Source organism: Lutra lutra, chromosome 11 (genome assembly GCF_902655055.1).
Source record: "Lutra lutra chromosome 11, mLutLut1.2, whole genome shotgun sequence".
Taxonomy (NCBI): Eukaryota; Metazoa; Chordata; class Mammalia; order Carnivora; family Mustelidae; genus Lutra; species Lutra lutra.
The window spans coordinates 47,837,953-47,854,441 of NC_062288.1; the positions used below are offsets into that span (position 1 = coordinate 47,837,953).

The 16,489-nt window shown below is 34.9% G+C and overlaps 2 protein-coding genes across 2 annotated transcripts in view; one reads left to right on the plus strand and one right to left on the minus strand.

The window, feature by feature from the left end:
- DGKB (diacylglycerol kinase beta) overlaps window positions 1-16,489 on the minus strand; it is a 723,782-nt gene that overhangs the window by 234,240 nt on the left and 473,053 nt on the right. The window lies entirely within an intron of this gene.
- On the plus strand, window positions 7,761-9,720 carry LOC125081148 (DDB1- and CUL4-associated factor 13-like). The gene has a single exon (XM_047695653.1). It carries the CDS (start codon window positions 7,811-7,813, stop codon window positions 8,390-8,392), a length of 582 nt encoding a protein of 193 aa, XP_047551609.1. The 5' UTR covers window positions 7,761-7,810; the 3' UTR covers window positions 8,393-9,720.

Below are 16,489 nucleotides of genomic sequence, written 5' to 3' on the forward strand. Positions count from 1 at the left end.
TTTATGTAATACAGCTTTTTCCTTTGATTTGAGTTCAAGCAGGGAAGCTAAAACGGAAAAAAAAAATTCTGTCTAGACGTACCATGTTTGTTCCTTGTGTAAGATGAAATTTATTAAGCCTGAAATGTGGCTGAAGGAAGTATTTATGTGTTCCATAAATATATTATTGAAAAGTAGTAATTCCAAGAGGGAGAGTACTCTTAGATATACACTTGAAAATACAGTAAACTGTAAGCAGGTTAGTCTAGAAATTTATAGTGAAGAGAGATTTTTCAGGGAACGATTTGTCAAGCTATCCTTGACTATTTTCCAATTCCTTGTGCTGCCCTGTTCTAACCGTGATGTCCTCCAACTTCGAAAATTAGAACCAAATATGACTGCTTATAGCAGCAGGAGCCAGCACTTCTCACGACCTTAGTAACCTGATTCTGCCAGGAACAACATTTCTAATAAAATCCACTGCCTCTGATTATTTTATCTTTTGGTTCAAACTTCTGATTTTTAGAAGAGTGTTCTTCCCTTGAGTTATAGTCAGAATCAAAGTATCTTCCATTGTGCAGGGCCAAAATGCCACAGTCTTATGTAAACAAAGTCCAGATTAAGCCACTTTCTTCACTCTCAACCTTTAAGGGTAATGTGAACACAGTTGTTGAGTTTCCAGGATCCAGTTTCCTCAGCTACCCTCCCATGAGCCCAAGAAAGCATATCTGAAACACGAGAGAGCCAACATCACCACAGTAAATAAAAAAGAAACATGTTATGATGTTAAGCCATGTGCCCTGCTTGGCATTCATTCAGTTCACTGTAGCTGAAAAAATAACTGTGAGGCTCCATATCCCATTAACACAGTGTTAATTATTGTCATTGTCTCATCAGTGGTTTGTTTATGACAGCTCTGGCTGACAGGAATAGTGGGATGTTCTGTCAAGGCCATCACCTGATGAGATTTTTATTGGCAAAAGATCTTTCTTTCCTTTACTCAACTATGTTAGGGGAATCAGTGCTTCATTAACTCCAAACATAATCGCTTGCATTAGGCCAGATTTTAAATGTTTCAAATAACTGGTATAATAGCCCCTTTCTAGCATTATTAGTTAACCAACCCATTCTAAAAATGAGAGAGACTCTTCAATCTTTCTCAGCTCAAAAGGATTCCACTCGATGTCAGTGAAAGGGAAATCCTGCCTCACTGGGGGAGACTTTTTAGATACTGAGGGGATTTTTAATTCCCTTATATATGATAACTGTGAGTAAGAGTGATTCCACAGGCAGAAGAATTTACATCAAGAAAAAAAGCAAATATGTACATACACATAGCACACACATCCTACTGTACTAGTATGAATCACTGCCCCACCCCTTTTTAAGATATGAGGAAAAGACTTTTGAATCATTCTCGATGAGACAGGTACTTCATATTTTTCGGCAGGAACTAATTTTATCTACCCCGTCTCTCTAGATATAAAGATTATACGAGAAAAGTATATCTATTTCATTTCTTATATGATTTTACTCGTTTTACATAAAATGGTATCCATCATACCATTAAAATTGCTTTATTGCAATTTACCTATTTCTGTAGGTGAAAATATTTCAAGCTAAATGTAAGTTGCTTACAATTTCAAATTAATATCATATTCTAACTTAATGATAAAGATGACGCTCCCACCCACATCAAATAATGCCTAATTTTAATTCTAAGAATATATATTCTTACATAGTTTTTCATTTTTTCTTTTATTGGCTGTTAAGAAAAATTTTCATGATGTTGGATATGGACTTCAACCTACAGTTTAAGAACTATAAGTTTTTCAAAAAGAAGAAATTAAAGAGAAAGAAAATTAACTTTTGGGAAAACAAAAAGTTGTATATGGAGAAAAAAGCACTCATAGTATAATACATAGCTAATGTAAATAGGTTCACTTGGTCATGATCATAAAAATTCACTGAATAATTGGTAGGATCGGGGGGCCAGGCAGTGTGCATATGTGCTGTGTAGGTATGGTAAAAGAGTTAAGTCCTCAGTTCCCCTAGTGAAAGTCAAGAGATAATGTCTCACATTGAAAAGCCAAGATGTAATAATATGAACATGTTATTCGGAGATCTGGAGAGACACCAAAGAATTAACTGAAGTGAAGGTCGAAGTGACTGCCTCTGATGAGTATGAAATGAAGGGAAAACAGGAAACTTAACTTTTTCTAAACAAACCTATTATTTAATTCTTTAAGATCTTTAAATTTTTATTTATAAGTACATGTCACTTTGATAAGAATAAAATTTTAAAAAATTATGTATTTTTAATGATTCTATTTTCTCAGTTATGTCACTGGAGTCAAATTTGCTGCCTTGCTTAACCTGCAATTCCATTATGAGAATATGAAATGTTTGACCATGGCAGTGCATAAAAACAGTTATCAAAATATGAGAGATTATTATCAATAGCATAGAGCTGGGTGATAGGTATAGTAACTATGATGGTTAATTTTTTTGTGTCAATATGGCTAGTCTATGATGCCTAATTAGACCAAACACTAGTCTACATGCTGCTGTGAAGGTATTTTTTAGATGTGACTAACATTTAAATCATACACTCTGAATAAAGCAGATAACCCTTCATACTGTGGGTGGGTTTTATCCAATCAGTTGAAGGCCTTAAGAAAAGATAGAGGTCCAGACAGAAGAAGGAATTCTGCTCAGCAACTTACAACAGAGAAATTCTGCCTCAGTTTCCAGTCTTTGGATTCATGACTGCAACACCAACTTTAGCCAAAATTTCAAGCCCACCTGCTTGCCCTGTGGATATCAGATGTGACAGAGCCCACAACTCAATTGCATAAGCCAATTCCTTAAAATAAATCCCCCTCCCTCTCTCTATGATTGTGGATGTGCATATTGATATATATATAACAATATATATTTTACACAGATATTTGTGTATGTATACACACACATATCTATCCTATTGGTTCCGTTTCTTTGAAGAACTCTAATACATTATTTTCAGAAGAAATTACATATATTTACATACCTCGCTCATAAAGTAAATTCAGAATATCTTCCTTAAATAACAAAATGCCATGTACTCTAGAGTAAGGTCTCTTGTGTCATAATCATTTTCTGCTCCTAGAGAGCAGTACATTTCTGCCAAAAGATACCACCTCCTCCTTCCTCTAGCCTTATGCAAGCATGAAAGTAATTAATTCTCATGCTTACTTGAGTTTGGTTTGGCTTTGGCACAGCATGCTTTCCCTAGCAAACCATAATTGATTCTAAATAATTGATCAGTGACGAACATTCAATTTTCTTTATCTTCTCTTCCTCTCATTCTCCTATGATATATGTTTTCATTGGGGAGCCATTTTCCACTTGAAAAGAAGCCTCAAATGCAAGGCCTTTTAGTGATCAAATCAATTTATGCTGCTTTCTGCCAATTCACATCAACTCCAATATGACTCCTCTTGGAGAACTCTTAAGGAACACTAATTAGCCTCCCATAGCATGCATTAGTTTTCAAAAAAGAAGTAAACTTCCCAGGTAAAGACCCAGGAAACTATTTACATATGACTGCTTTGCCATCTATCTAACCACTACACTGATTTGCTCTTTTCAAATACCCTTTGATAAGGATTGTTATTGAAACCACTAAGCCCTATATGAGTCATGGTATCTGGAAGGATAAAACACCTAAAATCAGGACCTTTGATACTCATCTAAGCTTTGTTAATTTGCCCAGCAATTAAGCTTTTCAGTTTTCTCTTATGTAAAAGTAAGATTACATTATAATCGTGCCCAACTTACCTAATGATCACAATTCTTCAGCTAGCAGAATGAAACCTCTTTCTTTCCAGAGAAGTAAAAGATTCCTTTGAGGAAGGTAATTTTCAGAAAGTCCATATATTTTATTATGCCAGAGAAAAGTGGGTGGCTTTTCAATTACAGGCATTTCTTTTTTTTTTTTTTTTCAACCAAAGGCATATTTAGTGAATTATGCAAAGTTGGTTTAGAAAAGTTGAATATCTACATTCCTCTTATAGCGAAACACATAGTAGATCAAGCGTAAGACTGGGAGTAGGTTAGAGACTGTTGGATGCTGACATTTTGAGATATATCATACGTATTCTCAGATATCTCCTTTTAACCTACTGTTTCTTTTAGATGCAATGCCCTTCCTTCTTCCTTAAATGTCTGAAACAAGAACGCTGTCCATGCCTTCTCTTTACTGAATGCTATGTTTGCTGGGCTATGGCATACACATTTGCCAATCTGATGGAACCAAATGTTAAAAGGCAAATCCACAAATGGACTTTTTTCATTGTTCATTCACCTAAGAGCAAATTAGTATGTACATTCAACTGCTCACTCTGCTATAATTCCTCAAATCAAATTTAAATTCAATATTCAATTCAGTCATGTTGTGTGAAATCAGCATTTGCTGGGTAGGCACTATGTGCCAGAAACTGATGATCCCAGTGATGAAAACAGAGCTGCAGCCTTAATGTTTAATAGAACCTCCCAATGCAGTGGTCTCGGATCACTTTTTCTATTACCTTATCCCAATTCTCACTCAACCTCATCCCTTCAGTAGACCTACTCCAGTACATCTAAAGTGTTGTTTTATGCTCTGCTCTTATCTTATCTTGCCTTCATCAAAATCTATTTTCTTGAATCACTCTTTCCTATTCATGTCCATGAATCTACACCTCCATTATTTTCCATTTTACTTTGCTGGCTGTTCCTTCTCGTTCCCTTTCACTCCCCCTTCTCACTTCAGCCACTAAACGCTGAAGTTTCAGTTGAGTGTTCTGAGCCCACATTCTCTCCCTGGCTGGTCTCTGGATCATCTCATACAGCTCTGAGTCTTAAAGCATTAGGGAGAATTTGATCATTCCCAGATTCATATCTGAAGTCCCAAGCTCCAACAGGTTACTTGATATCACCATTCAGATCTCATATCTAATATGTCTAGGCCTAAATTCTGAATTTTCACATTTTAAATCAACTCCATCTCTGGCTTCTCAAAACTAGTAATTGTACTCATTATGGAATAAGTGGATAGTTAAGACACTAAATATGGGGAAAGAAAGAAAAATTCTCTTACATGGACTTGTCAATATCTTTATTTTAGATAATTTTTCTAAAAAAATTAATTCTGGTGAAGAGTGTGGATTAAGAAATCACAAAAACCTGTCCTTTAATACAGAATCCACCATTTATTAGCTTTTTAATAAGTTACTTAATCTTATGACTTTTGAAATAACTCATGACAAGCTACTTAATCTCTATAAATGTCAGGGTCCTCAATTGTTAAATTGGATAGTAATAGTAATTATGACATTGGCTTGCAAAAGAATGAAATAAAATGGGCTTCCTAATGTCCATAATCAGATTTTACTCATTCATTTGTTCTTTTGACCCATTCAAGAAATATGTATTATAAGTTTACTATGTGCCATTCTAGGTGTTAAAGACAGATAATCAAGACAGACAAGGTTTCATTCATAATGGAGTTATAATCTAGTTGGAGAAGAAAGTCAATATGCAAGTTAAACAATAATCATATACGTTATACAGACTGTGACACAAAGAATGAAAGGATTCCATGTGACACAGAATACCAGAAGCCTGGTACAACTTAGCAAGGACATGATACTTGGGATGAGAACTAAAGGAAAAGCAGCTCTCCATTCAAAATGTTAAAAGAAAAAAAAAAAAAAGGAATTCTACATCATGGGCATTAGAAAGGACAAAGGAACTATGTCAAGAAAAAACTTGGTGTCTTTTAGGAATAGATATGACTCTAAATGGGGGCTGGGGGGCAACACAAGATTAGCAAGAGCAGGAAGCCACTACTACTTCCAATCTGCTGGGACAAAAAAGGAAGGTGGTATGACCAGAGCCCAGGGGAAGGGTCACCTGTGTAAGATGAAATTTTAGGTGGTCTCCCCAAGGAAAGTTGGAACCTGTGAGGAGACACAGTCACTGCTAGAGATGCTGGCCCAGAGGGAGAAAAAGAGATAGCTTTGAAATTCCCCTTCATCATTCCTGTGTTATCCCATTATCAGTGAAAGTCAGTATTATCAATGACATTCAGTGGTTGAACCAAATCAGATGCCAGATGACACACCTTGTCTGGCAAATGCAACCCAAGAATTCAGCCTCTTTTACACCAGGAGAAAAAGCAAAGGACAAGGAATTGGCCTGAGAGCAAAGTTGGCTCCAAACTAGAAGATCGTTCAGATTATAAAGAGGTATTTTTTTAATACTTTGGGAAAACTAAAAAATGTTTTATTTTTAGGGATATAAAGAAAAATACTGCCTGGGTCTGATACAAGGAAATGAGGAACTCAGCCAAAAGACTGGAGTCTACTCAAGACCACGTTTCTTGTTCCTATCTGGTTGATGTCGAGAAAGATGGTTATATATGTAAAACCAGAAAGAAAATTTTGACAGTGACCATCATTTCTTAAGAACAAAACAAAACCAGCAAGCAAGCGAACAAACAAAACAAAATAAACAGCTCTTAGGTTGAAGAGAACTGACCCACTATGGGAATGTCTAAACCTGGAGATCTTAGAAAATGCACAGAGTGAGAAAAACCTCTAGAAGATTGTAAACTTTCTGCTATTATTTCTGCTCAGTGGCATCTTGAATGATGAATTTGTTTGAAATAATCATTTCACGTCTCATTTTATGGAGTTATTTAAGTTACATGCAATTTTCCCAAGTGCTATTACTAATCTGGATGAAGGAGTGAAAAGCATAAATTATGGGGTGGATCCATGCTTGGAGTTTTCAGGGAAGTTACAGCTAACAAAAGAATAATGGATTGGTTGAGGATATAATCAAGTGAGGAACTAAAAGTTCTATATTGAACAGAAAACCTTGTTCAAGAAGATGCTGATACTTACGGGAGAAAATGTAGGAAATTTGGAAAATCCTTTCGGCTTCATGGAATGAAAGTTATTTCTGACTTATTTTATAATTCTCTTCTAGTTCACTGATTTTTTTTTTATTTTATTTTTTAAAGTTTTCATTTTTTTTTGTATATTATAGCAATAGTCATTGGATTTCCATAAATAAAACTGTGGTACCATAATTAATAAAACCTCTATTCATACTCAGATCTCTTAGATATTCTTTCATCAATTTTTATGAACTTTTAATCATGCTAAGCCTGTTTACACCAATAATATATATACTCTTTTTAAAAAACCATCTTCCAGCAGAAGCTTTTAACATATTTTAAAATTTATAATAGAGCTGTATATTTTTATAAAGTCTGGTTCTGGGTAACTTTCTTATCATTTTGCTCCCAATTTGTCTCATGTGTACATTCATTCTATTTCTAAAACCCTTTGCTATTCCTATCTCTAAGACATTTTTATTCAGAAAGACACGGCTAAAATAGATTCCATCTACATTCACTTATATAACCAACCATATTTATAATTTATATTTCTAAGCATATTTCTTTCAAGAATTATTTAACCTTTATCCACCATTAAGATGTTTTCAAAAGTCAAATCTTGAATATTGTAAAAGATGATGGCTATGAATTATCTGGCTATACAAAAGAGTTAAAATGACTATCACTGAAAGTACACACACAAATGCACATACATATCCCATAAACAAAATTAAAAATTAAATGACAAAATGGGAAAATATCTGCAATATATGAAGTACATAATTAATGTCCTTAATATAGAAAGAGCTCTGATGAATCAATTATATTAAAAAAGTATACCAATAAGGGTAATCCGAACGCGGAGGCAAGGCTTGGAGGGCTCGGGGGCAACTAGCAGCCAAAATGAAGGTGAAGATGCTGAGCCGGAACCCGGACAACTATGTACGCGAAACCAAACTGGACCTACAAAGAGTTCCAAGAAACTATGATCCTACCTTACATCCTTTTGAGGTTCCACGAGAATACGTAAGAGCTTTAAATGCTACCAAACTGGAACGGGTATTTGCAAAACCATTCCTTGCTTCTCTGGATGGTCACCGAGATGGAGTCAATTGCTTGGCAAAGCATCCAAAGAGCCTGGCTACTGTCCTTTCTGGGGCATGTGATGGAGAGGTTAGAATTTGGAACTTGACTAAACGGAAATGTATCCGTACAATACAAGCCCATGAAGGCTTTGTACGAGGAATATGTACTCGCTTTTGTGGGACTTCTTTTTTTACTGTTGGCGATGACAAAACTGTGAAGCAATGGAAAATGGATGGACCGGGCTACGGAGAAGAGGAAGAACCATTACATACAATATTAGGAAAGACAGTGTATACAGGAATTGATCATCACTGGAAAGAAGCTGTTTTTGCCACATGTGGACAGCAAGTAGACATTTGGGATGAACAAAGAACAAGTCCTATCTGTTCAATGACCTGAGGATTCGACAGTATAAGTAGTGTTAAATTTAACCCAATTGAGACATTTCTCTTGGGAAGTTGTGCTTCTGACAGGAATATAGTACTATATGATATGAGGCAAGCTACTCCTCTGAAAAAGGTCATCTTAGATATGAGAACAAATACAATTTGTTGGAACCCTATGGAAGCTTTCGTTTTTACTGCAGCAAATGAAGATTACAACTTGTATACGTTTGATATGCGTGCCCTGGACACTCCTGTAATGGTACATATGGATCACGTGTCTGCGGTGCTTGATGTGGATTATTCTCCCACTGGGAAAGAGTTTGTGTCTGCTAGTTTTGATAAATCTATTCGTATCTTTCCTGTGGACAAAAGTAGATGCAGGGAAGTCTATCACACAAAGAGAATGCAACATGTTATCTGTGTAAAATGGACTTCTGACAGCAAATATATTATGTGTGGATCTGATGAAATGAACATTCGTCTGTGGAAAGCTAATGCTTCTGAAAAATTGGGTGTGCTTACATCACGAGAAAAAGCAGCCAAAGATTATAACCAGAAGTTGAAGGAGAAATTTCAACATCATCCTCATATAAAACGCATTGCTCGTCACCGACATCTACCAAAATCTATCTACAGCCAGATCCAGGAACAGCGGATCATGAAGGAAGCTCGCCGACGAAAGGAGGTGAATCGTCTCAAACATAGCAAGCCTCGATCTGTGGCAATTGTGTCAGAGAAGAAGAAACACGTAGTGGCAGTTGTGAAATAATACTTGGTATTCCTGCCAATCCTGATGTATAATTATTTGTTTTATTTTGATGTGCAGACTGTGCAAATAAATTACTGGCTCTAGAATAATGACAAACAGCTCAGTTACATGTGTAGAACACTACCCTGAAAAACTGTCCTGAAAGATGGCCTGGTTGATAAGACTATCCAACATTTTATCCTTGATCTGCTTGCTTATGTCATTGAAGAATACAGTATTGCCAACTAACATGTTTATTACTGCTAGAAACTGCAGATACACTTTGATCTATTATTGTAGATATATTGTACATTTGAATTTACATTTATGACCAAACATCTCTTTTGTTACTTTTAGTATTACTTTGGGTAATTATTGCAATGATTCTTCCGGTGATTACATATAATGTGTGGAAGAATTATTTCAGAACTTTTTTTAATTCATTTAATTTTCTGTGCTTTATTTGTATTTGGCTCTTTGAGACTTTAAAGATAATCAGGTTGCATTTATATAACTTTTATAAATAATCATTATAATTTATGGTCAAGTTAAGATAATAAAACCTCCTTTTCTCAGCGTTGTAAAAAAAAAAATAGTATACCAATAAAAGTGATAAAAGGTAAAATCAGACAATGCACAGATAAATACAAATGCATTGAGCCTTACTTGGATTCAAAAAGATAAGGTATTAAAAATGAATTCCTATATTTTTAAATGCCAAAATATTTTTCCTTAGTAACAATAATAATCAAAGCAATAATAGTGATGGCACAGATAGCGATGTATAGTAGTATAGGTTAATAAAACTCTTTGGAGGGCATGTGACAATAAAATCAAGAAGTCTAAATAAGTATAGTTCATAAAATTCCACATAAGTGAAATCATATGGTATTTTGTCTTTTTCTTATTTTGCCTGGCCTAGTACTCTCTACCTCTATCCACGTTGATGTAAATTGCAAGTTTTCATTCCTTTTTTAAAATGGCTGAGTTATATGCTAGTGTGTGTGTTTGCATGTGTGTGTGTATATCACATCTTTATCCATTCATTACTCAATGGATACTAACAAAAAGCAAAGGAAAAATAAAAAGAGAAGGAAGCAGACCAAGAAACAGATTCCTAACTATAGAGGGCAGAGGGGAAGAGGGTGATGGGGGGCTGGTTAAATAGGTGATGGGGATTAAGAAGCACACTTGTGATGAGCACCAGGTGTTGTATGGAACTGTTGAATCACTATATTGTACAACTGGAACTAAGACTACACTGTATGTAACTGGAATTTAAGTATGAACTTAAAAAAACTTTTAAATAAAAACTCAAAAAAATAAAATGATCTACACAATCTGATCACAGTTTAGGCCAAATATAAAGATTACATTCCAGTACATGAAAAATACTGGAAAGAAATACATATACGAATGTTAACAGATTATATTTAGATGGTGGAATTATAAAAATGAAATGTGCATACAAGTACTTTGTAAACAACTCACTGCACAAAAGTAAAAAATAATAACAAAATAAATGAGTACAGTTTATTATTATCAAGTCTAGTGTAATCATATAGTCTAGGGCTCAAGCTGTTGGTCTTCCACTTGCTTGTTATATAATCTCCGTAACTGACTTCATTCTCTGAGTCTACGACTATGCTCCTGTACAATGGGGAGCATAATAATCATCTTACAGAGTGACAGTAAAATAAACAATATAATACATAAGTAGATCTTAACACATTTTTTGGCAAATGATAATTATTCTTCTGATGAAAATACTAGTATCACATCATTCTCCTCTACCACCTTATTTTCCTCTGGAAATAATTACAGTTATAAATAAAGCTTAATATGCAAAAATATTTTTTATAATTTTTTAAAAGATTTTATTTTTTTATTTGGCAGAGAGAGATCATAAGTAGGCAGAGAGGCAGGTAGAGAGAGACAGGGAAGCAGGCTCCCTGCTGAGCAGAGAGCCCGATGCAGGGTTCCATCCCAGGACCCTGAGATCATGACCTGAGCCAAAAGCAGAGACCCAACCCACTGAGCCACCCAGGTTCCCCTTAATATACAAAGATATTAACCAATTACCATCTCTAACAGTAAACTAAGAGGGCACTGATTTAATGCATCTTGTCACATTCTTATAGGGCAACAATATGGGGCCATTTAAATACTACTATAGAAAAAAATAATGAAATCATTTAGTAAAAATAAATCATTCTGATATAACAAAAAGTAATATTTTTTATCACGATTTTGTTTACATTCATATATGGGGGTATGTGTAAAGGTAGATACCTATATACACAGATCACATGTGAGCATAATGTGATGTATATTCATGTGTAATGATATATATATATATATATATGCGAGCATAAAGAAATACCAGAAGTCTATAAACATTCATCTATTCAAAAATATACACTGAATTCCTGCTATAAAGCAGACACCATTACTAAGTTTTAGTGATAAAAATATCAGAAAAGATAAATGCAAAACGCAAACACAAGCCTGTTTTGTGAACAATGTACTGGGGAGACAGATACTGTGAGAATAATCTCAGGAATAGATTTCAAATTGCAAGTGGAATAATGTTACAAAGTGAAGACTACAATAGGGGCATTGACTTCTAAAGGGAGTCAGATCAGGCTTCCCTACGAAAGACACAAGTGAAAACTGATTTTTGAAGGAATAGGAGGAGAGAGTAAATACTGAGGAAAGCTAGCTCAAGGAATGCCTGAGGAGAAAGGAGCAAAGGAATTTGGTGTGGTTTTAATAGATGAACATGGTACCCAGTGAGGCTGGAGAGTCAGGTGGTGACAGATCTCCCAGGGTTTAGAGGGCACTATTAAGAGGATTTAAAGAGGTGGTCATACAGGTGAAATAATGAGACACCTGTTTGAAAAACATCATTCTGGCTATAGACTGAAGACAGGTAAAATTCAATGAAAAGTACTGGGAAATTATGGGGATAAAGCAAGTGAAAAGCCAGTAGTTTGGATTTGGAAAAAAAAAAAAAAAGTCGGTAAGAATAATATTAAGCTATGGATCTAGGAGCTACTTACAAAACAAAACTAAAATGATGTAATAACAAATTGGATATAGAGAGGATAATTCACAGACAAAATTAATATCTTCCTCACATGCTTAAGAGAATTAAAAAAAAAATTATGTCACTTAAGCAGTCAGAATAGGTCCCAGCCACCTTCTGATGGTTATTAAATGAGAAGGTGGGTTTAGAGGCTCCTAACTGGTACAATGAAATGGATAGCATTGCCATTCACCAGATGAAAAATGCTAGCAGAGCACTAAACTGAGGAGGAAAATCTTAAGTTCAGTTTTACATGTCCTGACCTTGAATTACCTTCAAAATATACAAGAGAAAATGCCAATGAGGTAATTGGAAAAATTAGCCTGGATCTGAAGAGAGCTCTGAATTGTATACCAAATTTAAGAGGTATATGAAGGAGTCAATAAAGCTAACAGTAAAAGGGTCTAGTAAAAAATCTGAGGCTATTCCAAATAAAGGAAAATTATCCTGATAGGAGCAGAAATATGGTATTACAGAAGCCAAGTGGAAAAAAGTGTTTGAAGATGTATCCAACCATCATGAATCCTGCAGACAGCTCATGCAAGATGTCTCACTGAAAAAAGTGAGATGGAAGTTACGGGTGCTCCCAGCAAGAGAGACAACGTGTGGACAAGACTGGATCAGACTTAAGTAGTGAAAATAAAGGGTATTAGCTAGAATGGTATGAACAAGGCAAATGAAAGTGGAATTTGTTTTTAATGGGAGAGATTTGAGAACATTTAGAATAAAGATCTGCTCTTAGGACTTAAAGGCTAAATATATACTAATATTCAATATTCAAAAATACCTATTTATTTTCAAGAATAGTTACACTGTTTTTAACAGATGATGTATTTTATGATTATAGGGTTATAACATTTCACAGATAATTCTAGATAAAGAATGAGTAAAGAGATTCTAGTAAAAAGTGAGAAGTGTCAATATTTAACAATAAAAAGATGAAGGAGATGAACTTGGTTCTACTGTGGATCCTTTCCAGATGTCTAGAACTTGGAAAGTGAACCCTCACTGTAAGGGACTGGGACGCAACAGACCAAAGATAAGCGAATATAAGGAATCTGAAAGGGAGTTAAGAAAAGTTTAACCTCTGAAAGCAGAAAGGAACATGTAATATTGGAAAGATGTAAAAACTTACTTGAACAATTAAAAATAAAGAAACATGAAAAGAATCCCATGTTGTTAGGGAGGCCATTTCACTGTTACTTGGCATACTAATTTTCCGTAGAGGTATACTGTAGGAGAAAAAGCCCTTCCCTTGATTCCAGGTACAAGGGTTTGCTCTTGTCTCTGCCAATAATGAGAGGTACTTTGGTTAAGTAGTTTAATTAATCCAAACCCTAGTTTCTTAACACCTGTAATTAATGAATTCCCTCTGTTACCTGTATGTCTCTTACAACATGAACATTCTTTACTTCTGTTAGTAAAAGAAGAGGAAAGATACGCTAAAAAAAAAAAAAAAAAAACAAAAACAAAACCACATCTGTGTAGGATGATATTATCAGAACTTTTATTATAAAGCCCCATGAAAATGAAGATAAAAGCTCAACATATTCCCTGACTTAATTCTAATAGGTTGGCCGTGGTGTGAAATGACATTCTCCAGCCTCAGGGATGTGTGAGGGTAATTCACATTTCTGACAAGCTGAATCATTTGACATTATTCCCTATGCAACTTATTCATTAAAATCCTATCTCTGTGTACATGATTTTTAACTACATAAAATGTAAATACTATGAATAAAACATATTTTTGAGATTTTTTTAATGTGATCTATATTGAAACAAAACAAAAAACTACAGGAGAGTATCAGAAAAGAATAAATTTAAAGGTAAAAACAGATTTCTAGAAGCATATTAAATAGGTAAACATATTAAAGAAGCACATAAAATAATGAATTTATGATACATACAGTGATTACATGTAAATGTATGCCTTTCAGAATTTGTATTTTCCAGTGAATATTAAAATAGCCTTAGTTTAATGCATCAAACGAATGACTAACAGTGAGTCAAATGATAGTCATGTATTTTTTAAAATAGGATTTTGCTCCGATATCATTATATCTAAGAGAAAAAAATTCTAGGGTGTCTCTTCTCAGCTACGTTTTATAAAATCTAGTTAAGTTCTGAAATTCTGGAAGATAAGAGGAACTTAATTCCATTCTTAATCAGGGCCTCTTATCTTCGTAAAAATATATGCTGTTTAAAAATATATATTTTAAATTTCCTTACATTATGAATCAGGACCACAATCTTACTCTTGGCCTCAAATTCTTTCCTGAAGGGTTTAAATTAGTTCATTCCTAAGAGTCCAAGAAATTTTTAATTTTAATTCCAGTGTATTTATGTTTATGTGTAACATAAACAGTATTATGCTACTTCCAGGTGTACATTATAGTGATTCAACAACTCTATTACTCAGTACTCATCAAGACAAATGGACTCTTTTTTTAAAGGTTTTATTTATTTATTTGACAGAGAGAGAGCACAAGTAGGCACAGCAGCAGGCAGAAGGAGGGGGAGAAGCAGACTCTCTGCCAAGCAGGGAGCCAGATGCGGGGCTCAGTTCCAGGACCCTGGAATCATGACCTGAGCCAAAGGCAGCCGCTTAACAGGCTAAGTCACCCAGGCGCCTCAAGATAAATGTACTCTTAACCTCTCTGCCCACCTACCCTCTGATAAACGTTAGTTTATTCTCTAGAGTTCGGAGTCTATTTTCAGGTTTTATCTCTTCTTTGTTCATTTGTTTTCTTTCTCAAATTCTACATACAAGTGAAAGCACAGGGTATTTGTCTTTCTCTGACTTAGTTCACTGACTATTATTGACTCAAGATCTATCCTGTTGTTGCAAACAGCAAGATTCCAGTCTTTTTTATAGCTGAATAATACTCCAGTGTGTGTGTGTGTGTGTGTGTGTGTGTGTGTGTGTGTATCCCTTTGAATTAGGGTTTTGCATTTTGGGGGTAAATAACCAGTAGTGTGACTACTGGAACATATGGTAGTTCTATTTTTAACTTTTCGTGCATCCTCTACACTGTCTTGCACAGTGGCTACACCAATTTACCTCCCCACCAACAATGCATGAAAGTTCCTTTTTCTCCACATTCTTGCTACCACTTATTTCTTGAGTTTTTTATTTTAGCCATTCTGTCAGGTGTGGAGTGATATCTCATTGTAGCTTTGATTTGCATTTCCCTGACGATGAGTGATGCTGAGCGTGTTTTCATGTGTCTGTTGGCCATCTGTATGGTGTCTCTGGGAAATGTCTGTTCATGTCTTCTGCTCATTTTTTAACTGGATTGTTTCCTTTATTGGTATTGAGTTCTATAAGCTCTTTATATTTTTTGAATACTTACCCTTTATCAGATATGTCATATGAAACCCCATTCAGTAGGCTTTTAGTTTTGTTGGTTGGCTGCTTTGCTATGCAGAAGGTTTTAAATCTGATATAGTCTCAACAGTTTATTTTTGCTTTTGTTTCCCCTCCTCAGGAATCATATCTAGAAAACCACGGTTATAGCTGATGTCAGAGAAATCATTGCCTGTGCTCTCTTCTAGGATTTGTATACTTTCAGGTCTCACATTTAGGTCCTAATTTGCTTTGAGTTTATTTTTGCATATGTGTAAGAGAGTGGTCCAGTTTCATTCTTTCGCATGTAGAGGTCAAGTTTTCCTAACACCATTTCTTGAAGAGACTTTTTCCTTATTGACCATTTTTGTCTCCTTTGTCCATAACACTGTGTTTATTTCTGGGCTTGCTATTCCGTTTCATTGATCTGTGTGTCTATTTTTTTTGCCGGTACCATACTGTTTTGATGGCTACAGGTTTTTAATATAACTCGAAACCTAGAATTGTGATACCTTCAGGTATGTTTTTCTCCTTCAATACTGGGTTGGCTATTCAGGGTTCCTTTGCAGTTTCACAAATTTTAGGATTCTTTGTGCTAGTTTTGTGAAAAATGCTGTTGGTATTTTCAGAGGGATTGCATTATATCTGTAGATTGCTTTGGTAGTAGAGATATTTTGATAATATTTGTTCTTCCAATCCATGAGCATGGAATGTCCTTCTATTTCTTTGTGTCATTTTCACTTTCTTTCATCAGTTTTATACTTTTCAGAGTACTGGTCTTTCACCTCTTTGGTTAGGTTTATTCCTAGGTATTATAGTATTTTTGGTGCGATTGTAAATAGGATTTCTTAAAAATTTCTCTTCCTGCTGCTTCATTATTCATGTACAGAAGTGCAACCAATTTTAGTATATCGTTTTTCCCTTC